At 48.9% G+C, this 23642-nt stretch overlaps 1 protein-coding gene across 6 annotated transcripts; it reads left to right on the top strand.

Moving 5' to 3' along the window:
* On the top strand, positions 1 to 22359 carry LOC118081030 (uncharacterized). Of its 6 annotated transcripts, none has more exons than XM_035107127.3 (11): positions 1 to 401; positions 4150 to 5547; positions 7064 to 7192; positions 7773 to 7871; positions 9907 to 10020; positions 11230 to 11367; positions 12688 to 12867; positions 14068 to 14244; positions 16272 to 16451; positions 18513 to 18606; positions 21700 to 22359. In XM_035107127.3, exons 2-11 carry the CDS (start codon positions 4630 to 4632, stop codon positions 21753 to 21755), a joined length of 2085 nt encoding a protein of 694 aa, XP_034963018.3. In that variant the 5' UTR covers positions 1 to 401; positions 4150 to 4629; the 3' UTR covers positions 21756 to 22359. The 6 variants fall into 6 exon arrangements, with proteins under 6 accessions (XP_034963018.3, XP_088519673.1, XP_088519671.1 ...); XM_088663547.1 differs by lacking the exon at positions 21700 to 22359 and adding an exon at positions 21338 to 21571 and having other exon boundaries at positions 11230 to 11277; XM_088663545.1 differs by lacking the exon at positions 21700 to 22359 and adding an exon at positions 21338 to 21571.
* The last annotated feature ends 1283 nt before the right edge of the window (positions 22360 to 23642 follow it).

The raw sequence follows: 23642 nt of genomic DNA, 5'->3' as shown, positions 1-23642 counted from the left end.
CTCAAGCAGCACACTTTCCCCGCTCCGTGGAGAGGTTTCAGCTCTGAACTTGTTGCTTTCGGAGCCTTCCGAAGGGAGAACCCAGGCGTCCTGCTACAGTTCCTGCTCCGCGGGGTTCCGGGAGGAGAGGGACGGAGGGAGGGAGGTAGGATCAGGGAAACAACAGCAACCTTTCCAGCTGGGCAGCCAGACGGAGGCGTGGATTAGCCCGGGCAAATCCTTTTAGCGCGCCCCATCACATGGTCCGTTTAAGTGGCTTGTTGCCTGCAAACCTCTCCCGCAAGGCAATTAGCAGCGCAGGGGGGGGAAGAGGAGGGGAGAGCGAGGAAGAAGATGCCCTTTAAAGGGGAAAAGGACGGGGACGAACTTTGCCCGGAGAAAAGTACCGGTAGCAGAGAGAGGTAAGCCAAGCACAAGACGCTCTAGGCTAGGCCGATCTTCCAGCGGGACCCCCGAGTGCTCTGATTTGTAGGAACGCCGTGCGTAAAAAGGGGGAAATGGGTTACTTAATGGGAGAGGAGTTAGGAAGTTGGGATCGAGGCTACGGACACGCCATGCATTTAAAGCGCGCGCGCGCGCACACACAGTAAAGTATTGAGAGCTGTAGTTTGACGGCGCTGGGAGCTGTAGCTCTGCGTTGGGTACTCTTTAATTCCCAGGATTCTTTTTTTTTTAGGGGGTTCGGATGTGCTTTAGAAGACGCATGCGATTTAGAACACACACGAAGGGTGGGGAGGGGGATTAGGGAGCCAGGATTGGCCGGGTTCTTGGGAAAGTGGGGCACTTCGATTTTATCCTTTTTGCAGAGATACGGGCTTTTGTGCTTGGTCAGGCAGGCAGCACTTGGCCGGGTGCAGCTCGCTCTCCTGGCGTGGAGATGCGACGAAGGCTTCACCTGGTGGATTTCTGCCTGTTAGGGTGGGGGGAGAGGAGCGAGCCGGAGCTCTCAAGTTCTCCCTGCACGTGGGGCGGGGAGGGGAAGCCTGATGAGGGCGGGGAGAGGCTCCGGTAAGGAAGAACCGGTCCGGGATGCCTGAGTGTGGGCGTTCCTCCCCTGGAGGCGGGGCTCCGGGCTCCTGTGTCCGCCAGGTGTGCTCGCTGCACTTTGCTCGGGGTGGAGCGGCGGCAGCAGGTAAGGGAGAGATGATGTGTCACAGCTAATAGAGGGCGAACGGATGCGCCAGCCTCCGTCCCCGACTCCCCGCACAGGTAATAAGCACAGCAGCCTGGGGTCGAAAGGTGCGTGGTGGAGGGGAGGTGGCCCAGAGACGCCTGCAATGACCGAGGGAGCAAATCAGGAAAGAGTGAAACTGTATAATGCAAAGTCCACGCTGGAGAAACAATATGCCTCACCAGGACTCCTGGGTCCTCGTCTGTGGAGGAGGGAAGTTGGGCAGGAAGGCTCCCCAGGAGCAGATGGGCTGCAGTAGCTTAGGGGCACATGCTTTTGCATGAAGACGAACCCATTTTCAATCTACTGCATTTCCCTGGAGAGCAACTGCCTGTCAGTGTAGACAATACTAAATTACTTGGACCCATGGTCTGAACTGAGGGATGGGGCGGTAGGGTGGGTTGGGTTGCAATGGGGCTTGCAGCCAAAGCCTGCTGGAGAAGGAGTGGGACTGTAGCGCTCAGCAACATGCAAAAGGTCCAGCCTGGGTTCAAGTCCCTGGCATTACCAGTTATAAAAGGACGTTGAAAGGAATCTGGTGGCAGGCAATGGGAAGGAGAGACTTGCTGCCAGTCAGAGCGGGCATTACTGGGCTAGCGGTAGAATGGAGTCTGACCTGGAAGGAAGCAACTGTGCTGCCTGCTGCCAGATCTGGGCAGGGCTTGAAAACAAAGGCAAAATTCCAGAAAGGTGGTTGCTACTGGTTTCTTGGGGCAGAAATCCTGGACAAGCAAAGTGATGTGATACTTTTCTGGGCTGGAACCTGCTTTGTCAGATGCTGCCCTTAGCATATGGGTCCCTAGGCCTGAAAAACAATATCCCATGATTTTAAAAAATGGATGGGTTTTTTGTTTTGTTTTTAAAGGTGCCCCAGAAATCCTGTTTGCTATCCCTGGTTGGCTTTGTAAGCTGAAGGAAGCTTGAGGGAAGCGATCTGTCCTGTCCTTATATCCTTGCTGAGGGTAGCTGTTTCCAGGAGCGAGAAGATTGCTTCTCTTGTGTCTATGGATTTATTACTCTCCATTCCTGCCTCTGAAAAATCAATCACCATCTGTCCCTGTTTTTCCCCTTGTCCCCTTTTGGACGTCTTGATCCAGAGACCAAGGCTACAAGTACATACACACCATATGCTTAATGCGCATAATTTTCCCCAGAGAAGGCTGGGAGCTGTAGTTCTGCACGGGACAAGCTACAGTTCCCAGGATTATTTGTGAAGAAGCAAGATGCTTAAAATGTACAGTGTGTGCACAGTCAGTTTAGAGCTGGATTTCCTGGCACCAGAGATGCCCGTCTTCTGCTTCCTTGATCCATAGCCACCAACCCACCTGTTGTGCTTGGGGAAAGGGAGCTTTTCTCCAGGAGACACTGGTTGATAAGAACAGAAGAAGAGCGTTGCTGGATCAGGGCAAAGGAACATCTAGACCAACATCCTATTCTCGCAGATATCCATGGGAAGCTCGCAAACAAGACCTGTGCTAGGCCAAAGTCTAGTCCAGCAACTAGATGCCTGTGTGTGAAGCCAGCAAGCAGGACCTGAGCACAAGAGAACTCTCACAATCAGCTCAGTTGGTTACAGCGAGGTGCTGATAATGCCAGGGTTGCAGGTTCGGTCCCCGTAAGGGACAGCTGCATATTCCTGCATTGCAAGGGGTTGGACTAGATGATCCTCAGGGTTCCGCCCAGCTCCACAATTCTTTGATTCTTCTCCTGTAGTTTCCAGCAACTGATATTTAGAAGCATTATTGCCTCTGATACTGGGGGGGGGGGGGAGGCAGAAAGTCTTTTCCTCCAAGAATTTGTCTAATCCCCTCCTAAAGCTGCCCAAGACAAAAGCTGTTAACAAAATAAAGTCATAAAACAATTAAATCCACACACACACACAGGTGCAAAACAATTAACTGAAGCAGCAGCAAGCTAAAATCAGTTTCAAGAAGACCAAAAATTTCCGTGACATTAACAATATAAAATGTAACCCAGCATCGATTAAAAACAGGCTGAAAAATCCAGGTTTCTAAGGTTCGTTTAAATATAGGGTAGGACCAACCCAGCAGGCTGCATTCCCTCTGAGTGTGAGAAAAGGGGTGAATGTGTGTCTTTTAAAAAGCTGGTTGACTACCAGTATTAGAAGAATTAATCTTGAAATCTGCTCCTGATTAAGAGCAGGTTTTGAAATCTTTTTAACTGAATGAATTTACACTGATTAGCAAGCTTTAACAGCCCTAATTGTTTTTTGTTTGTTTGTTGGATGTATCTGCTGTGGTAGCTCAGTCAGTAGAGCATGAGACTCATAATCTCAGGGTCATGGGTTCAAGCTCCACCTTGGGCAACTGATTCCTGCATTGCAGGGGGTAGGACTAGATGATCCTTGGGGTCCCTTCCAACTCCACAATTTTATATGTCTGAGTCTACGGACCTCTTGGCTGTTGGATCATAGCTCTCCATCTTGTTCCTTGGGAGTCACAACTAAAGAGAAGCACTTTCTCAGTCTTTGAGAGGCTAGACAAGCAAATTTTGGTTTCATGACTGGGATTTAAGTGGTGTGCATTTGGTTCACATGTGTACACCTCCGTTATGACAAAGCCTAGTTTCACAGCAAGAATAAAACAGGTTCCGCTATCAGAATAAATGTATGCCAGGCCCAGTGACGACATCCTCCTTGAATTTATTTATTAACTTGCGTTGGCTCCAGCCTTCAAGTTGTAATCTTTAAAGCAGTTTAAAAACCAAGAGGACTACAAACATGCTCTTTTTTTCCTCTCTCGGGAAAAAAACCATGAGAATACTTGGTGTGTTGCACTCTGTGTGCAAATATCCCATTTGCGTGCTTTCACAGCTCTGGGTGGAGAAAGAATGCCCTCCCCTCCCCCGCCCAGCCCTCCACCTTCCTGGGAAATTACAGACTGTTTTTTAGTTCATGAGGTTTCTGGTTGGTCTGGTTTTTTGTTTCTAATTCTGTGAAATGTATTCTTTGCCTGCAGGTGCTTCTGGCAAGCTATTGGGAGCATGAACATGCAGCACAGAAGAAGCCAAGCTGATCCATCAGTAGGTATTTCTTTTGCCGCCTGCTCAGAGTTGAAGCCGAGAATCTAGAACCTGGCTTTCGGATTTCCATTGGGGAGGCAGACTAGACCTTAAGAGGCCCAGATCAAGAAATCAAATAGAAACTCTGAGTGCTCCAGAAACAGAAGCCCCAGTTACTGTCAGGATTGAGACAGGATCAGAACCCCATAGTAAGGAAGCTACAATTAGAATTTTGGAGATCAATAAATGCAAGCCTTGAGGATCCAGAAAAACCAATCGAGAAACACCACCCATTCTTTGGCTTAGCCTGAGCAGGCGGTTGGATACAGATAAGTTATAGAAGTTCCAACTCTTGCAGTGATTTATAGCTCCCAGGAACTACATGAAGGCTCAGAAGAGCGCAGGATTTCCTTCCGCCACCCCTCGCCTCTGAACCCATGGAGAGCCTCAACAATTTCTGCCGCCTCTGTGGCGCGGTGCTTCGCGGCAATCACCGGCGATGGCTCTTCAGCCGCAGCGGAGGCGGCTCGCGCCCTGACCTGCAAGTGGTGCTGTCCTACGTCCTCAGCCGGGAGCCTCCCCAGCGCGGCGACGGACGGGGGGAGTTCTTGTGTGGGAAATGCGCCCAGGCCTTGGGCCGGGTGTACCGTTTCGACACCGTCATCGCCCGGGTGCAAGCCCTCTCCATTGACCGCCTCCAGCGCCTGCTCTCGGAGAAGGACCAGCTGGCTCGCACCCTCCGCCACATCCACACGCAGCGGTTCCCGGATGATGCCGGCACCACCTTCTCCTACGTGGGCCAAGAGATCTCCGCCAGCATCGCAGATCTGCCCCACGTGCGCTACCAGCGCCTCCTGCAGGACGACATGGCCCTCTCTCAGTATGAGTGCTGGGCCGGTGACGCCGACGGCAGCTGCCCGGGGACGCCGTGCCGGTCGCGGCAGTGCCGCAGCTGCCACGGGCTCCGGGTGGAGGATTCGGATTATGAGTGGGTGTGTCAGACCCCGAGGCGGCTGGGGGTGCTGTCTCCTGGCTTCCCCCTCTGCCGGGACAAGTCGCAGAGCATGCCCACGGTCCACCGCTCTGGCTCCCGTGCCTCGCTCCGCTCACAGAGCTTGGGAGACACTGAGTCTTGCTCGATGCTGTCACTGGACACTCTGCCAGAGCCGGACGTGGCCTGGGAGGCTCTGAGGGCACTGAGGGGCATTGAGAGGAAACGGCTGCGGGTGCCGACGGGCAGCAAGATCCCGGTGCTGGCCAGGAACAGGCATGTGCCCACTCCTCGGAGGGAGAGCTCTTTGGGAGAGGAGGCCTTTGAAGAGATGGTGGATGAGTTTCTGCCGCTGGAGGCGAAGGTAAGAGGCAGAAAGAGAGGCAGGTATGTGAGGTCTTTTCTGAGGATCTCTGCTTAAATCATTCCTGCTCAAGGATCCGTGCAGCAAAACTGCTTTAATGGTGTGGCATATTCGTTAGCTAAGCTGTCAGGGAGCCAGGCCACAATAAATCACACTGAGTATGTGACGTTAACTCTTTATTAGAAGAAACAAGGCCTGCTCAGGGGAGCCAGGCCTAATGAGCACAACAATTATTCTTGGTAGATCTTGGCCCTATGAGGCCAAGATTAAAGATTCCCGCCTTTCCACAGCTGCTTAAGTTTCCTTCTCTCCTGGGTCCTTCCCGAGCAGTCTGAGACTCTGCCATCTTGCCTGTCTGTGCTCCTCCCTCTTCATACCTCTTTGGGTCCTGGGAGACTGTAGGGAGAGGACCTTGTCACAGCAGGAGGGAGGAGACCTGCTGGACTCTTCACCAGCCTTACTCATCTCTGCCTCTTGCCCTCCCTTCTCTCCTGATTCCGCTTCTGCTTCTGGACTGCTCTCCATAGCTGCCAAGTTATCCCTTTTTTTAAGGGATTTTCCCTTATGCTGAATAGGCTTCCTCGCGAGAAAAGGGAAAACTTGGCAGCTATGCTGCTCTCTGCCACAGCTTCTTCCTGCTCACTAAACCCTGTTGCCTTTTCAGCTTCCAACCCTCCTCTTCCCAGTCTGCTCCCTCTTCTTGCTCTGACCATTCCTCATCAATCCACCACCGCTCCCTGGGCTCTAAGCCTTCTTCCCTTGGCCGTGCCCCAACTGGTGCCTCCCATCATTCCTCTGGATCCAACCAGCCATGGTTTGTTTAGTCCAAATGTTGCATGTGTGGATGTCAGATTTAACCGTGGTTTGTTTGATGCCGGCAACCACAACATGCAGTTGTAGTTTGCTTTTGGTGTATGACCCTCCTAAACATCCACCAAATTAAAGAGGTAGAACCAGCTTGGGGGGGGGGGGCAAAACAAACCTTGAGGAAATAAACCAGGGGTCAGCAAACTTTTCCAGCAGGGGGCTGGTCCACTGTCCCTCAGACCTTGTGGGGGGCCAGACCATTAAAAAATAATAATGAACAAATTCCTATGCCACACAAATAACCCAAGCAGGCCCCACAAATAACCCAGAGATGCATTTTAAATGCACCCAGCCATGGATGACCTTGGGCCAGATGCTTCCTCCCAGCCTAACCTATCTCGCAGAGTTCTTGTGTGGGTAAAATGGAGATGGGAGGAGCAATGCACGCTGCCTTCAGCTCCTTGGAGGAGCCAAGAAGTCAAAGAGGCGGTTTCTGGTGGAAAAATGCGGCAAGACTATCCAACACAAAAGCAGCTGTCTGCTTGATTCTGGTCCCCAAACTTGTGGTTTTATTCCTCCCCTGCCCCATGGGACCCTAAGTAGGAGGCACACCCCTGGGTTAGGCCTTGAGGCCTGGCAAGCCCCCTCACCCGCATAGATCTTGCTACCCAGGAATCCTCCCGGTCTAACCCTGTTTTCTTTCCCTAAGTTCCAAGCTCAGCAGATGCTGCTGCATCAGGATGTCCAAGGGGCGTATGAGAACCTGAAGCAGCGCCTTGAGGCTGCCGAAGAAGAACTCAGGAGCTTTCAGGAGAAGCTGGGAGAGGACATGAAGCCGGTAGAGCCATTTTGCTTTGGGGCCTTCCAGGCTGGGCAGGGGAGGGAAAACTGGCCTTTGCTTCGCTCCCAAATTGCAAGCTGTGCATACGGAGCTCTGGAGCCTTCTGTCGAGTCAGACCTTGGCGTCATCTAGTTCAGGATTGTCTGCACTGACTGGCAGACAAGGGGGGAGGTGGGAAGGGAGGGGGGAGGACTGGGGGAAAGGGGGGGAAAGGCAAATTGTAAAGATATGTGGAATGAACTTATGCTTCTGTTATGTAAACCTAGTAAAGTAAATAAATAAATAAAAAACAAAAAAAGCCCCGGTCCCTGGCGTTTCCAGATCAGGTTGGGCAAAGCTACTGCCTGAAAAACTGGACAACTGCTGCCGGTCAGAGTTGACAGTACTGAGCTGAATAGACTCAGTGAAAAGCACTCAGTTCTGACTCAGTGAAAAGCAGGTTGCCATGTCTTGGTTTAGCCCTGCCTCTTGACGTTAGGACCTGGTTGCTGTTTCCTTTTTGCTCCCTTCCCTGCCCTCTTGGTCTTACCTCAGAATTTGTCCAAAACTGTTGTTTTGTTTCATTCCCCAATATTAGGAGGCTGAGATCTCACCGGAGGTGAAGGCCGCCAGTAGCCAAGAGCGGCTGATTCAGCGGCTGGCAATGTGTCTGCAGAGCAAGGAAAGGGCCTTACAGGTGAGGAGAGAGAGAGAGAGAGAAAAAAAACACCTTGGCATCCCATGCTGTGATAGAGTGGCCCATCCAAATCTCTCAAGAGGGTGAAAAGGATGAATCGGAGTCCGGTCAGCCACAGTGAGAACAGGAAGCTGGCTGGGCCTGATCCTGCAGAGCTCTTCTTCCGTAGAATGGGGAACCTGACTGGGACTGATGTTTTTGGTCACAACCCCCAACACCATTTCCTGCACGGGTCTCCTCAGACCCTCTATTGGTGGTTCTCTGATAGCTTTCTCTGGGTGGCGCTGTGGTCTAAAAACCACTGAGCCTCTTGGGCTTGCCAGTCGGAAGGCCGGCGGTTCGAATCCCCTCGATTGAGTGAGCTCCCGTTGCTCTGTCCCAGCTCCTGCCAACCTAGCAGATCGAAAGCACACCAGTCCCAGTAGATAAATAGGTACCACTGCGGCAGGAAGGTAAACGGCGTTTCCGTGCACTCTGGCTTCTGTCATGGTGTCCTGTTGCGCCAGAAGCGGTTTAGTCCTGCTGGCTACATGACCCGGAAAGCTGTCTGTGGACAAACGCTGGCTCCCTTGGCCTGAAAGTAAGATGAGCGCCACAACCCCATAGTCGCCTTTGACTGGACTTAACCATCCAGGGGTCCTTTACCTTTTTTTACTGATACCTTTCTTTAGGTGCCACCCTCCAGAGACATTCAAAGGACAGCAGTGCAAGAACAGGGCTTTTCAGAGAATTAGCCCTGGATTTCTGGAACATTCAATTTTTCTGGCGCAATTCAATTTTTCTTTTTATTCTCTGAGGCATTTCGGTCCTGATGTTGTGCTGTTTCAGTGGCCTTTTTTCTTTGACCAAAGTTGTTGTTCTTTGGCTGTGGGAGAGGGATTTTTTTTGGCATGAACTTTTGAAGTAGCAGTGAGAAACTTAAGTGGCCCTCCATTCTCCTCAGAGTGGCCCTCAGGACTCTCCTCAGACCAATGCTCCTCCCCAGCCCTGATTTGCATCTCCCTTGAGTGATTTCTCCCCCTTGCTGGAATGTCTCATTGACCTTTTATAAGGACTCTTGCATGACTAGATTGAGATTAGAGAGGAATTGAGTCTTGGAACAGCTTCAAAAGCTGGATTTCTGCCTGTTTTAAAGACCTGGTTCAAATTCTCCCCCTGCCGTGACGCTTGCCAAGCTTCCTTGAACCCATGGCGTGCTCTCGGCCTAACCTACCTCACAGGGTTGTTGTGAGGATTGAAATGTGCATAATTTTGTGTGCTGCTTTGAGCTTCCTGGAATAAGGATGGGTTAAGATTTCAGAAACTATTTCCCCCCAAAGCTAACTGAGGAATAGGCACCTCTCCCCTTCCAATACCTCAAATGGCAATGGGCAGGAGTCGGACATAGTGGCTTTTGTAGTAAGGTTAAAGCTTACTGGGAAATGATATTCAATGATTTGAAAAAGTTGTTTAAAATAACATTTGTAAAACAACAACAACCCAGAAGCCTTCCTTTTGGGAATCATAGGGACAGAACTAACCAAACTGTATAGGAATTTATTCACGTATGCAACTACAGCGGCAAGAATGTTACTTGCCCAAAAATGGAAAGAAGAAGTCCCAGCAAAAGAAGAATGGATACGAAAACTTATGGAATATGCAGAAATGGCGAAACGTACCAGAAAAATAAGAAATCAATATAGCAAACTTTTTTTATAAAAGAATGGAAATGGTTTATTCAATATTTACAAACACAGATAAGAACGTCGGCAGGATTATTGTAATAACCTGCAGTTTTATAGGAGTATATATTTAAAGTAGATGAATAAATGAGCAAATTAAGTTAATTTGGATCTGCAGAAAATATTAAATATAAATTTAAGGAACCGCAGAAAGAGGGGGAAGGAAGTCGAGCTTTGAAATGTTAAAAGGACTGTAAAATTATTGAAATGTATGAAATAAAATAATTTTTAAAAGGGAAGGGGTAGGACGTAGGAAAGGAATTCGGCTCCTCGGCGTAAAGCTCTCTCTCTGCCATCCTCTTTCTCTTCCCCAGGACTGTCTTATCCTCTTGCAGTCTCTTGGCCCTTCGGGGGTCAAGTCCTCCATGCTGGAAGCCCAGATAAAGCAAATGACCCATCGCCTGAAGGAGAGAGACCAGGCCTTAGAGGTAAACGGGAGTGCATGGAGCCAGAAATAGGACCCTGATCACTGAGGATCACGATCACACATCCGATTTTTACTTTAACAGCCATGGAGAATCCTGGGAATTTTAGTTTTAAGGGTGCTGGGGATTGGAGTTCTATGCGGTCAGCACCATTAACCAGCTACATCTCCCAGGACTCTTTCGGGGAAAGCAGTGGCTGTTAAAGTGGCGTGAGAGTTGTTTAAATGCACACGTGACACATGAAACCTTGCGCCGTAATAAATTTGTTAGGCCGCATCCCCACCATCTATTCAAAGCACATGTAACGCACTTGGCTTCCCACAAAGAATCTTGGGAACTGTAGTCCCCCCCCCCTCACAGAGCTACAATTCCCAGCCATAGCTGCCAAGTCTCCTGTTTTTCGCGGGAAACCCCCGGATTTTAATCCGTTTCCCACAGTTTTCCCGAATAGAAAAAAATCCCGTAAATTCCCTGATTTCCTACTTGCCAGGGAGGCTCCTTCTGCGCATGTCTGGACATGCGCAGAACCAATTTCAGGTGCTGCTCTGCCCATGTCCAGGCATCGGAAATCGGGCAACGCCGGCACCGGAAGTTGCTTCTACGCATGTCTGGACATGCGACTTCTGGTGCCACGCAGCTGCTGATCCCGGATTTTTCAACGGGAGACTTGGCAGCTATGTTCCCAGCGCCCTAAACAAACTACAGTTCATCCCAGGATTCTTTGGAGAGAAGTCATGTGCATTAAATTTCTGTTCAATCTGCTTTAAATGTATGGGTCAGTCTGACGTGGTTTTTGCTGCTTTGGAACTTGGGAATCAAAACACCTTGCTGATCTTCTGCCAGTCCTTCGGGGAATTTACCAATATTGTTGTTGTTGTTAATTGAGTTTATATACTGCCCTATACCCGGAGGTCGCAGGGCGGTTCACAGAAAAGATCACAACATATATAATCAGAATAAAAACAACCAAATAACACCCCCCAAGAAAAGAACCATGTTTTAAAAGGTTATAAACAGATCAGCCAAAGGCCTGGTTAAAAAGGAACGTTTTTGCCTGGCGCCTGAAGGTGTGTAATGTAGGCGCCAGGCGGACTTCCCTGGGGAGAGCATTCCACAGACTGGGAATAGATCCTGATCTGTCTTCTTCCCATCCCATAAGTAAGGCAGATCCTGGGGAGTCTTCATTTTGTCTCCTTCTCTTTCCCCTGACAGAAGACCTTGTCCGGTCACTTCCTGGCGTTGGAGTCTGTGCACCATGAGGTGAGGCACCTTCAGGAGGCGCTGAAGGACAAAGACGCCGACCTGTCAAGACTTGGCACTGCCCTCCGCACAGGAGAGGAGACCTTGCATGTATGAACGGAGAGAGGGGTATTGTGATCGAGGGAGGAGGGGCCCAAAACTAAGGACAATATGGTGGGAAGCTATTTGCACTGCAACACAGTGGGAAAACTAATTTGAGTCCTGGCCTCTCCTGTGGGCAAGGCTGGTGATTTTAAATATATATCTATATGCATATAGTGTATTTTTCGCTCCATAAGACGCACTTAGTTTTCAGAGGAGGAAAGGGGAAAAGCCCCGGTTTTTTTTTGGGGGGGGGGAATCAGCTCACAGTTGTGCAGCTTCTTTTGCAAAGAGGGAAAGCCCCATTTTTTAAAGGATCAGCTCAAAGTTGTTGAGTTTACTTTGCAAAGGGAAAAAATCCTGTTCAACTCAGAGTTCTGCAACTTCTGATAAACTAATCAGCCAGATAATCCAATCAGCCAGTCACATGTTGCTGGGGAAACAAACAGCCTCCCTCTGCAGAACATTCAACAATGGAGGCCTGGGCAAGGGGGCAGGCTGGAAGGGAGCTAGCATCCCTTATCTCCTCCCCGATCTCTTGCAATCAGCTACTGAGCAGATTCCTCTTTCCCTCTTGTTAGCCTTTAGCTCTTTCTATATATATATAAGCATTATCTGCTTTTCGCCCCTGGGCAATTCAGCTCCAGGGACCACACATTTGCTGCATAAGACACGCAGACATTTCCCCTTACTTTTTAGGAGGAAAAAAGTGTGTCTTATGGATCGAAAAATACGGTATATGTATATTTCCTTTTATATATATTTTGGGCTATGTTTCTTTCCGAATGGAATTCTGGATAAACCCTGATAGCTTGGGACTTTTGGGTTTCAGCAAACGAACAACCAAGAACTAAATTTTCTAGTCCTCTTGGCTGCAGAGGCACGTTGACTAGACATGCCGGATAAACGTAGGGTGGGCCTTTGCTTCGTGCTTTAAGAAGGATGTGGGGAGCAGTGCGGCCTCATGGGAAATGCAGCCCATTTCACTAACTTGTGTTCTCACTTCGTTCCGTTTGCTCTTCACATTTTTCCTTCTAGTATGTCAATTTTTTTTTTAAAAAAATCACTTGACATTTGCAAACCTTTTTTTAATAGTCCATTGTTTGCTGGGGGTAATTAATCTGGATTCTTCCAGGGTTAGACAGACAATTCTGGATACAAAAAGTTTGCTGGGTTTAGCAGTCAGCTTTCTATGGTTGCTAAGAGACGGAACCTCCGATGACATGGTTGCTCTGCGAGGACAAAGGAGGATCCATGAAAATAAGATTGCTTTCTCCTGTTCTGGGGATTTGTCTTGTCTAACCTTTGCAATTTCCCCTCTTCCCCCAGGCTTTGCGCGAGGTGCTACATCAGAAGGATCGGGAGATCCAGCGGCTGGAATCCCTCTCTGCCTCGACCCGCGGATCCTGGCAGCAGCGGGACCAAACTTTGCTCCTAGCCCTGAAGGAAAAGGAAGCCTTAATCAAAGCCCTCCAAGAAGCGCTCGCCAGCAGCACCAAGGATGTGGAGGTAGCTACTGCTAGGTTTCTAGTCCTCAGGGCTGAGCCACACACCCAGAAAGATCATGCTCTCCAATGTCAGACATTCTCAAGGCACAGTAGCTCTAATGAAATGCAGAGGAGATGATGTGGTCTCCTTGGCAATGCTAGAATGCCACAGGATTTTTTATATTTAACACATGCGTAGCAGATGTGCGATCTCCCTGATACCATCGTGAGCACCAACCATCTTGAACGCAATGAAACACAGGTCTGGAGGGGCCCCAAGACCTTTCTCTCAATGGTCAACTGAAATTTAGGTAAAGGTAAAGGGACCCCTGACCATTAGGTCCAGTCGTGACCGACTCTGGGGTTGCAGCGCTAATCTCATGTTATTGGCCAAGGGAGCCAGCGTACAGCTTCCAGGTCATGTAGCCACCATGACAAAGCCACTTCTGGCAAACCAGAGCAGCACATGGAAACGCCGTTTACCTTCCCACTGTAGCGGTACCTATTTATCTACTTGCATTTTGACGTGCTTTCGAACTGCTAGGTTGGCAGGAGCTGGAACCAAGCAACGGGAGCTCACCCCGTCGCAGGGATTTGAACCACCGACCTTCTGATCAGCAAACCCTAGGCTCTGTGGTTTAACCCACAGTGCCACCCGCGTCCCTCAACTGAAATTTACCCTCCCGTAATTGAGGTCCATAAGCTCTATTCCTGCAAAAAAACCCCACAAATATTTCCCCTCTTCTATGTGGCAGCCCTTCCGATATCTGAGAGGTCCTCATATGGTACTTGTTTTCCATGCTATTTACTTACTTTTATTTAGATGATTTATATACCACTTAATTGCAAGAGTCTCTTAAGTGGCGCCAGCAATCTTCATTGCATCAGGAACATTTGCAGAGACATGGAAATATTGATGACTGGATGTGCAGGTTTATTTCTTGGGGAAAGCAGACGCGGGCAGGCGCACCGTTCATTTAAAGCACACATTTAAAGCACATGACTTCTCCCAGAGAATCCTGGGAATGGCAGCTTCCCCGCCACAGAGCTGCAATTCCCAGTACCCTTAACAAACTAGTTTTCCCAGGATGCTTTGGGTGGGGGATGTCATGTGATTAAAACACACATTGGGTGTGCTTTAATGCATGGTGTGGATCTGTCCCCTGTAAACTCCCTCTCCGTCTCTCTCCTACAAGACCTCTCATGTCTTTCTCCACCCAAGGCGCTCGCCAACTCCCTCGGCAGCCCCGACTTCGCCCCAGGCCTGCTCCAGAGGATCCAGGAGAAGGAAGATTTGCTGGCCCGGTCTTTGGCTGAGCAGGAGGAGATCAGAGCCCAGTGGCAGAGGCGCCTGGAAGCCGTGGAAGATGCAGCTTCTGCCACGGAACAAGAGCTGCAGGTAGCAATGAGAAAGGAGCACACAGGGGCGCTCTGTGGGATCTTAACTACCTCCAGAACATTTATTTATTTATGATTTATTTATCCAACTTATTACTCACTTGAGGAACTTTTGTAAAACAATAAATGCAAAAGTAACTCGCAACAGATGTAAATAACATACCGAGTCAGTAGAAAGCGAAATGGAGGGGAGAAAGATGATGGTGATGATTGATTGATTGATGGATTGATACACTGCCCATCTGGCTGGGTTTCCCCAGCCACTCTGGGCAGCTCCCAACAGAAAATTAAAAACACCATAAAACATCAAACTTTAAAAACTTTCATAAACAGGACTTCTAAAATTCAGATACTGTCTTCTAAAAGTCAGATAGTTGTTTATTTCCTTGGCATCTGATGGGAGGGCGTTCCACAGGGCGGGTGCCACCACCGAGAAGGCCCTCTGCCTGGTTCCCTGTAACCTCGCTTCTCGCAGTGAGGGAACCGCCAGGAGGCCCTCGGCACTAGACTTCAGTGTCTGGGCTGAATGATGGGGAGAAGACGCTCCTTCATACCTAAAATGCATTTGTATTGTTAAAGGAGGCCATAGATAGTAAAAATAGATAATGAACAGATAATAAAAAGCCAAAGGCCTGGCACAAGAGAAATGCTTTGACCAGGTGCCTGAAGATATCTAGGTGCCTAAAGAGATCTAATGATGGTCCCAGGCGAGATTCCCTGAGGAGATCATCCACAAGCAGGGGAAAGGGCTGTTTTCGTGTTGCCACCCTCTGGCTCAGGAGAACATGGAGAAGTGAAGTCAAACTGCTGGAGAGTTACAGTGCCTGCTGTGGCTGTAGAGACTGATGAGGGAGAGACATGCTTTGTTGCAGCCGGGGCAGATGAAGGCGTCCGGTTGTGCTGCTGCAGGTGCACTATGGCCTTTCTTCTCTCTGCGCTCCTCCCAGCGGTCATTCCTCCTCCAGTCACTGCTGTGGATGCACAACCTGACTGACTGTCTCCGGGCACTGTGGTCATCTGCAAGGGATGGTTGATCTACATGGCATGGTTGATATTGCCAATTGGCCAGGTGCTTGAAGCCAGCTCCCCATAGAGCCCATTCTTGGGGATCCTGCCATACTTTTTCAATGTGACTACCCCTCTCCTGGGACGCAGGTGGTGCTGTGGGTTAAACCACAGAGCCTAGGGCTTGCCTATCAGAAGGTCAGCGGTTCGAATCCCCGCAACAGGGTGAGCTCCTGTTGCTCGGTCCCAGCTCTTGCCAACCTAGCAGTTCAAAAGCACGTCAAAGTGCGGGAGATACAAAGAGGTTGTAGATAATACAATGGTGTGAAAGAAGTATTGTTAGAAGATAATGATAATTTAATTAAGAAGTAAGATATAGAGTGTAAAAGGATAAGATGTAAAAGATAGAGAAATAAGGTAATATTAAAGTAATAATTAGAGTTTATATAAGATTTAGAGTTTACTAAGGATGATATGTAAATAATCGCAGAAGGAGGTGCAATGAGGAAGTCAATAGATTAGAAATAAGGTTTATAAATTAGAATTTTTGTTTTTGTATTTTTTGTGTTTTGTATTTTTTTGTGTGTTTTGCATTTTTGTATGTTTTTGTTGTTTGAAAAAATCTTTAATAAATACATTAAAAAACAAAAAAACAAAAAGCACGTCAAAGTGCAAGTAGATAAATAGCAGGAAGGTAAACAGCATTTCTGTGTGCTGCTGTGGTTCGCCAGAAGTGGCTTTGTCATGCTGGCCACATGACCTGGAAGCTGTATGCCGGCTCCCTCGGCCAATATGGCAAGATGAGTGCCGCAACCCCCAGAGTCGGTCACGACTGGACCCAACGGTCAGGGGTCCCTTTACCTTTACCCCTCTCCTGCCTACTCTTTTGCACCTGACTCAGGTTCGTTAGTAAGCCTTAGGGTTGTAAGCAAGCCAACCAACAAAGCAGATCCCACAAGCCTGAAAGTTTGTCCGGCAATAATGGAAAGGCCAGGATTCTCAATCTCCCCCATCTCGTTGCAGGAGCAGCTTCGCCGGCATTCGCAGGATGCCCGAGAACGAGCGCAGGAAGCTGAGAAGCTGCGCAGGCGTCTGACGCAAGCCGAGGCAGAGCTCACCCAGGGGGCTGTAGCTCTGGAGGAGCATCGCGCAGAAGTTGCGCGGCTGCAGCGCATGGAGGCAGTGATAGAGCAGGTCCTGGAGGTGAGCAGTTTTTGTTTTGTTTTCAAAAAAGGCCTCTTGGGAGAAGAAGAGGCTAGGATGCTCCGGACATGGAAAAGCAGGTCAAGAGCCCAGAGTGCACCTGCCAGACTGTCCCTTAGAACCTCAAAATCCTGCGACTACAATTTGTGTATAGGGCATGTGTACATGCAGCCCTCTGCCTGCTGTGCTGTATTATTACAAGATCCAGAGGATCTCGCTCTGCTTCTTTCTGTTGCATTCCCCCCACTAAATGGAGCTGGCAAGCAGAGCCTTCCTTCTCCGCCCCCCCCCCCCAACTTTCAAAATAGATGCAAATTAAATATTTCATCAGCAAGGTTTGTGAAAGGCTCTTCCCTGCAGGCTTGGTCTCCCTTTGTTTACCACCCTTTTAATTGTTATCTTTCCAGCTTCAGTGGCAGGAAGAAAATAGCAAAGCTTAAAAACAAAAAAAGAAATCTGAGTAAATACAACAATAATAATTTCTTTCTTATTGCTCAGCTCACCCTAACATTTACTGCCCATCCACAAGTTTCTTCTTCTGCTCTGATATCTAGCAAGAGGTCAAGATGATGGAATATTCAGAGTTGGCTAGGATGACTGGAAGGATAAGGGAGCAAAAAGACCAGAAGTTCCAAAAAGATTGGAGTAAATTTGTGGACTATTTAAAGGAGTACTGTAAAAATGTGAAGACACTGACAGGATTAACATAAAACCTACAATAGAAACAATAGGTGTTTCCGTCTATAAACGAGATAGACTTACTTAAGAGAATGACAAGAGACAAAGAGGGAGAAAGCGCATAACATAAGAGAAAAGATCTGAAAACCAAGAGTGGAGAAGGAAGGAAGTTGTGTTCGGCAGAACATTAGTATGTTTTGGAGGAAAGGATTAGTATAGTAATAGCTGTATTAAATAGTAACTGAATTGTAACAGATGAATTGTTTTATTTATGATTATTTTCTTTCTGTATTCGGGAAAACAACAAAAAAAAATTTTTATTTATTTTTAAAAAGAGATATCTAGCAAGCTGTTTCACCACATGGAATTTGCCTGGTGGAATTCCTTGCTTACCATCTAGTGGCTGACATAGGGATGACACTTTTTGACATCAGGACACGGGTGGCACTGTGGCCTAAACCACTGAGCCTCTTGGTCTTGCCCCGTGCTACAGGGTGAGCTTCCATTGCTCTGTACCAGCTCCTGCCAACCTAGCAGTTCAAAAGCACACCAGTGCAAGTAGATAAATAGGTACCGCTGCGGCAGGAAGGTAAATGTCATTTCTATGCGCTCTATCTTCTACCATGGTGTCCCGTTGTGCCAGAAGCGGTTTAGTCATGCTGGCCACATGACCCAGAAAGCTGTCTGCAGACAAACGCTGGCTCCCTTGGCCTGAAAGTGAGATGAGCGCTGCAACCCCATAGTTGCCCTTGACTGGACTTAACCGCCCAGGCGTCCTTTACCTTTACCTTCCATTTTTTGATGGAGCAGGTTCAGCTACAGGGAGTGTCAGTGTGGCACCCATGGGTGCAAAGGTGGCCTTTAGGTCTGCGCCTGGTGCCCATAATCACACACACACACACACACACACAGAGAGAGAGAGAGAGAGAGAGAGAGAGAGAGAGAGAGAGAGAGAGAGAGAGAGAGAGAGAGAGCCCACTTGCAAACGAGGCAGTGAGGGATGGTCACCTTCTTCCTTGAAAACTACACAGAGCTGAAGGAGGAAGTTGGAAGAGGTGACACTCTTTCCCACTTCCTCTTTCCACTCTCCAGAAGAGCTTTGATAAATTCTTTTGGACCTGACATTTACCCAGATCCCTTGGCACAGAGAAATGTGTGTGTGTGTGTGTGTGTGTGTGTGTGTGTGTGTGTGTGTGTACACGTACGCACACACTTTCTCTTGTCTGGAGGTAGGGGTTGCTGATCTGGAGAAGGGAGAGAGACGTGACCGGAATGGGTGGCACCCATGGGTCACACTCCCCCAAACCCAAACACGCCCATGGCCTTGGTGATCATGCAGCTGACAGCTGCTTCTGACATCCCGATCTCTTTCATCCCTGGCAGGAAGCTTTGCGGGAGGCAGAGGAGAAGGACCGGGTCCTGCAGAAGCTGCAGGAGCTCTGGCTGAAGAGGACGAAGCAGGTGCCAGGGAGAGAAAGTAAGTGGCTGGGAGGGGTGCAGAGGGTCAGGGTGGGAAGGGTGCTGCTCTTTTGTAGCAGAGCTCGAGGCCAGCTCAAGATGTTCTGCTGCTTGACCTGCACAAGCTGATCTCCACCCCACCCCCCCAAAAAAGAAACTAATATGTAGAGAAACTAATATCCAGTTCTGGGCACCTCAGTTCAAGAAGGATACTGACAAGCTGGAACGTGTCCAGAGGAGGGCAACCAAAATGGTCAAAGGCCTGGAAACAATGCCTTATGAGGAACGGCTTAGGGAGCTGGGTATGTTTAGCCTGGAGAAGAGAAGGTTAAGGGGTGGTATGATAGCCATGTTCAAATATATAAAAGCATGTCATATAGAGGAGGGAGAAAGGTTGTTTTCTGCTGCTCCAGAGAAGCGGACACGGAGCAATGGATTCAAGCTACAAGAAAGAAGATTCCACCTAAACATTAGGAAGATCTTCCTGGCAGTAAGAGCTGTTCGACAGTGGAATTTGCTGCCGAGGAGTGCGGTGGAGTCTCCTTCTTTGGAGGTCTTTAAGCGGAGGCTTGACGGCCATATGTCAGGAATGCTTTGATGGTGTTTCCTGCTTGGCAGGGGGTTGGACTGGATGGCCCTTGTGGTCTCTTCCAACTCTATGATTCTATGTAGAAACCAACTGAACCTGCACCGGACTCTTATTTGAACACCACCAATCTCTACCGTATCTATTTTGGTATTGTCTACACTGCTGAATTCTCTCAAAGCCCTACTTGCAGATTCCTCAGATTGAAGCTGGGACTTTCTGTGTGCAAAGTGGCTCCTCTAGTGTAGATCTACGGCCCTTTCCCAAAACCGGAGGAGGTGACAGAGCAGTAGAGACAGGAGGGAGGGGAAAAGGCCCCCAGCTGCAGCCCCAGTGGAGCAGGTTCAAAAGAAGTGAGAGGGGGCAGACATTCTGCTGCATCCACCTGCTGCAGCCCCGCTCCAGATGTTTTGGACCACGACTCCCATCAGCCCTGGCAGGCACAGCTGTGCTGCCATCTGCTTCAGCATCTTCCAACCATGCTGCCAGGAACTGATCGGGAGCCCGAAGCATCTGCAAGCGTTCCTTATTCAGAGAAGCTGTGTCGCGCTGCTTGCAAGGCAATAATACCAGCACGCTGCGGTCTAAACCACTGAGCCTCTTGGGCTTGCCGATCAGAAGGTCGGCGGTTCAAATCCCCATGACGGAGTGAGCCCCTGTTGCTCCATCCCAGCTCCTGCCAACCTAGCAGTTTGAAAGCATGAAGTGCAAGTAGATAAACAGGTGCCTCTGTGGCAGGAAGTTAAACGGCGTTTCTGGTTTCCCGTTGCGCCAGAAGCTGTTTATTCATGCTGGCCACATGACCCAGAAAGCTGTCTGTGGATAAATGCCAGCTCCCTCAGCCTGAAAGTGAGCTGAGTGCCGCAACCCCATAGTCGCTTTTGACTGGACTTAACTGTCCAGGGGTCCTTTACCTTTTACCTTTGCCTATTTTCTGACCAGGATGCACTCCACATCCTGCATGCGTTGCTTGAGAGTTGGGGAAGGCTACCTTAGGGCGCAGGGAGGCCACGTAGCACATACACAGCAATTTTGGAAGAGAGGCTGCTTTAAGGCAGCGTTTCTCAACCGCTGTTCCGTGGCACACTAGTGTGCCGCGAGACGCTGGCTGGTGTGCCGCGACGTGCGGCGACGAGAAGGGCGATTTGCATTGTCACGTGCCTGGCGGCCGCCAATAAACAGCACTGACCCGCCGGAAAGCAATATTTCTCCTCCTCTTTCCCAAAGCTCAGTGCAAACGAGCCTGGCGGCCGCCAATACTTATCGCTGACCTGCCGGAAAGCAATATTTGGCAAGTGTTTATTACAGTCATAATTATAATATAGGGCGGCACAGAGTTAAATTTTTTAATTTTTTTAATGGTGGTGTGCCTCGTGATTTTTTTCACGCAACAAGTGTGCCGTGGCCCAAAAAAGGTTGAGAAACACTGCTTTAAGGAGCATAGGGAAGTGCCTTGCATACTTAGACCAGATGTTCCATGAACCCCAGTACTGTTTGCACTGGCTGGCAGTGAAGCACTCTTTTTTCAGATGGGGGGAGCCTTTCCCAGCCCTACCTGGAGATGCTGAAGATTGGGCCTGGGATCTTCGGTGTGCAAAGCAGACTCGCTTACCATTGAGCAATCACCCTTTCCCAAACACTTCTGCCACGTTTGTCCTCAAACACTGACCTGTTGTTCTACCTGACACCTGCCGGCTACCCGGTCATAAGTGCCACATGAGCCGATCGGAGTATGCACACCCATAATACCTGGTACAGAGTGCATGGACCGGGCTGCCTCTCTGCCGGCTTACTAACTTTGCACTGATTTTCAATGTCACCTTATTACAAGTAACTTAATTTGGATCCAGACTTCATTGGTGGTTTTTAAGCAGAGGTTGGATGTCCACCTGCTTTTAGCTGAGATTCCTGCAATGCAGGGGGCTGGACTAGATGACTCTTGAGGTCCCTTCCAACACTATTTCTGTATTTTAATATTTTGTTAGAAGCCGCCCAGAGTGGCTGGGGGAACCCGGCCAGATGGGCGGGGTATAAATAAATAATAATAATAATAATAATTATTATTATTATTATTATTACTACAATTCTATTCACAAGTAAGTCTCATTGAGGCATGCTCCTAGATAAGCGGGTGCAGGATTGCATCGTCATCTTTTTTTTTAAGGTGCCACAGAACTCTTAGCTTCAGAGATTGGTAACAGACTAAAATATTTCCATAGGTTGTGGCTGTTGCTTTTGCTGTCACCGAATTAACAGCGATCTGTCGAGATGCGCCTGCTTCTCATAACATGAGAACTTGGGTACATCCAATGAGGATGAAAGTTGGGAAATTCAGGGCAAAAGACAAAAGAAAGGGCTTTTTCACATGGTGCATAGATAAACTGTGGTGTTCTCTGGCCACCAACTTGGATGGCTTTAAAAGAGGCTCCACCAGTAATGTTTCTGAACACTAGTGGCTGGGAATTTCAGGTGGGGAGAGTGTTCTTGTGCAGAAAAACAGCTCTGACGGTTTTGCTTCCCTCCTAGTTCCAGGCCAGACTCTCCTGCCTTCTGCCTGCTCTCCGAGCCTTGCCCCTGACTGACCTCAAGTGCTCCAGAAATTGAAGAGATGTTGGACAAAATGAAATTATACTTGATCAGTGGAAACACTGGGCAGAGAGACATAAAACTGCGGGGGCTGGGGGAGTTGCCAGTTATTTATAGAAAGGGAGTATTGCATGGTGAGCTTCTGTTTCATTCCTGGTGAAGAGGAGCTAATGTAGGGAACATTGATTGCGATTGTGTTTTTAATCTGGGTGTGAAGTTATTTGAAATAGTAGGGGATGCTGGAGTACAAGCTTCATGCAACAGGAGCTGTTTCTTAGGAATGTACTGCCTGAAATAATAATGCAAAAGTGATCTAACACAGTGTGAAGTCTTTTTGTTCTGATGCTGGCAGGGGTGAGTGCTTTTGAGTGAGTGCAGTTGCAGGAAACTGCAGGAGGGGAGAGCAGAGCTAGGCTCTAATCCTGCTTGCATGCTTCCCAGAACAGGAGGCTGGTTTGTAGGCTTGTCCACATTTGAGCATTATTTAGCTGTTTATCCACTTTCCAGCCCATATTAAACTGGAGTACTCCACACCAGCACATATTTGAATTTCTGCAGGGGGAGGAGCTTTAATAATTAATAAAATATGTTATTGTTGTTTATTATTATTATTATTATTATTATTATTATTATTATTATTTATATTTATACCCTGCCCATCTGGCTGGGTTTCCTCAGCCATGCTGAGCGGCTCCCAACAGAATATTAAAAACACGATAAAACATCAAACATTAAAAACTTCCCTAAACAGGGCTGCCTTCAGATGTCTTCTAAAAGTCAGACAGTTGTTTATTTCCTTGACATCTGATGGGAGGGCGCTCCACAGGGCTGGCGCCACCACCAAGAAGGTCCACTGCCTGGTTCCCTGTGACCTCACATCTCACAGTGAGGTAACCACATGAAAGCCCTCAGCGCTGGATCTCAGTGTCCGGGCTGAACGATAGGGGTGGAGACGCTCCTTCAGGTATACTGGACCAAAGCCGTTTAGGGCTTTACTGGGAGCCAATGCAGGTCTTTTAGTCTTTCCTGCTCATCCTGGTAGGCATTTCCCTTTGCATTTGTCCCCACCTTCTAATTTGTTGATTCTAAGGTTGAGGACATGCGTTGCCAACTGCTGTGTGAACACCTTGTTTTTTCACACACACAAAATCCCTGCTCAAGAAGTATGCGAACACATACTGTCAGGCAAGTATAGATTTGCTTGTGTGGTTTCCTGGTTTTGTGCAAATCTGAAGGAATGAAAGAAACGCTCTCCATTCAGGAGCACACTAGAAATAGTTACATCAGGGATCCCCAAACTACAGCCGGGGGGGCCTGATACGGCCCGAAGGACTCATTTATCCGGCCCGCAGCACCCCCCCCACGCTGCCTGCTGACGCCGCCTGCTCTTACCGGCGCGGTGCAGCTGACCACTTCCGGGTCGCAGGAGCACCGGAAGTAGCTCGGGCGCATGCGCAAGCGTCATTTCTGGTGCACCTCTGGGTCGAAGGAGGCCCATGCGCACAATCTATTTCCGGTGCTCCTGCAACCCGGAAGTGCGCCAGAAATAGCATGTGTGCCCTCCAGCCCACCACACGATCGGCGCTGCAGGCACCGGCCCAAAGCGCAGTAAGTTTGGTGACCCCTGAGTTACATCATGCACATCCAGAAAAGAACAATGCATTTGAGTTCATATGCATGGAACAGAAAGCGACAATTGATCTACCCACCACAAAAGAGTATTGCCATGCCAAATGGCCCAGCTTCCCCCAACATATTGGATTATCACTATCAGCTAAACCAGACTTTACAGGGGAGGATTTGAAGGGCTAACGTTATGTGGACTGTGCAAATTAAATGGAGAAACACGCAGCAAACTGGTGTTGCCAAGCCCTCAGTGGGCC

Source organism: Zootoca vivipara, chromosome 2 (genome assembly GCF_965207765.1).
Source record: "Zootoca vivipara chromosome 2, rZooViv2.hap1.1, whole genome shotgun sequence".
In the NCBI taxonomy this organism is placed as follows: Eukaryota; Metazoa; Chordata; class Lepidosauria; order Squamata; family Lacertidae; genus Zootoca; species Zootoca vivipara.
Note: the sequence above shows the minus strand (reverse complement) of the source record. Positions and strands in the feature narration are given on the sequence as shown.

Coding starts and splice junctions, on each gene's coding strand:
- LOC118081030 (XM_088663545.1), top strand. CDS start 4,630: ATGGAGAGCCTCAACAATTTCTGCCGCCTCTGTGGCGCGGTGCTTCGC. Junction 12,868..14,067: donor GCAGCACCAAGGATGTGGAG/GTAGCTACTGCT, acceptor TCTCCACCCAAG/GCGCTCGCCAACTCCCTCGG. Junction 18,607..21,337: donor GCAGGTGCCAGGGAGAGAAA/GTAAGTGGCTGG, acceptor TTTTTTTTTAAG/GTGCCACAGAACTCTTAGCT.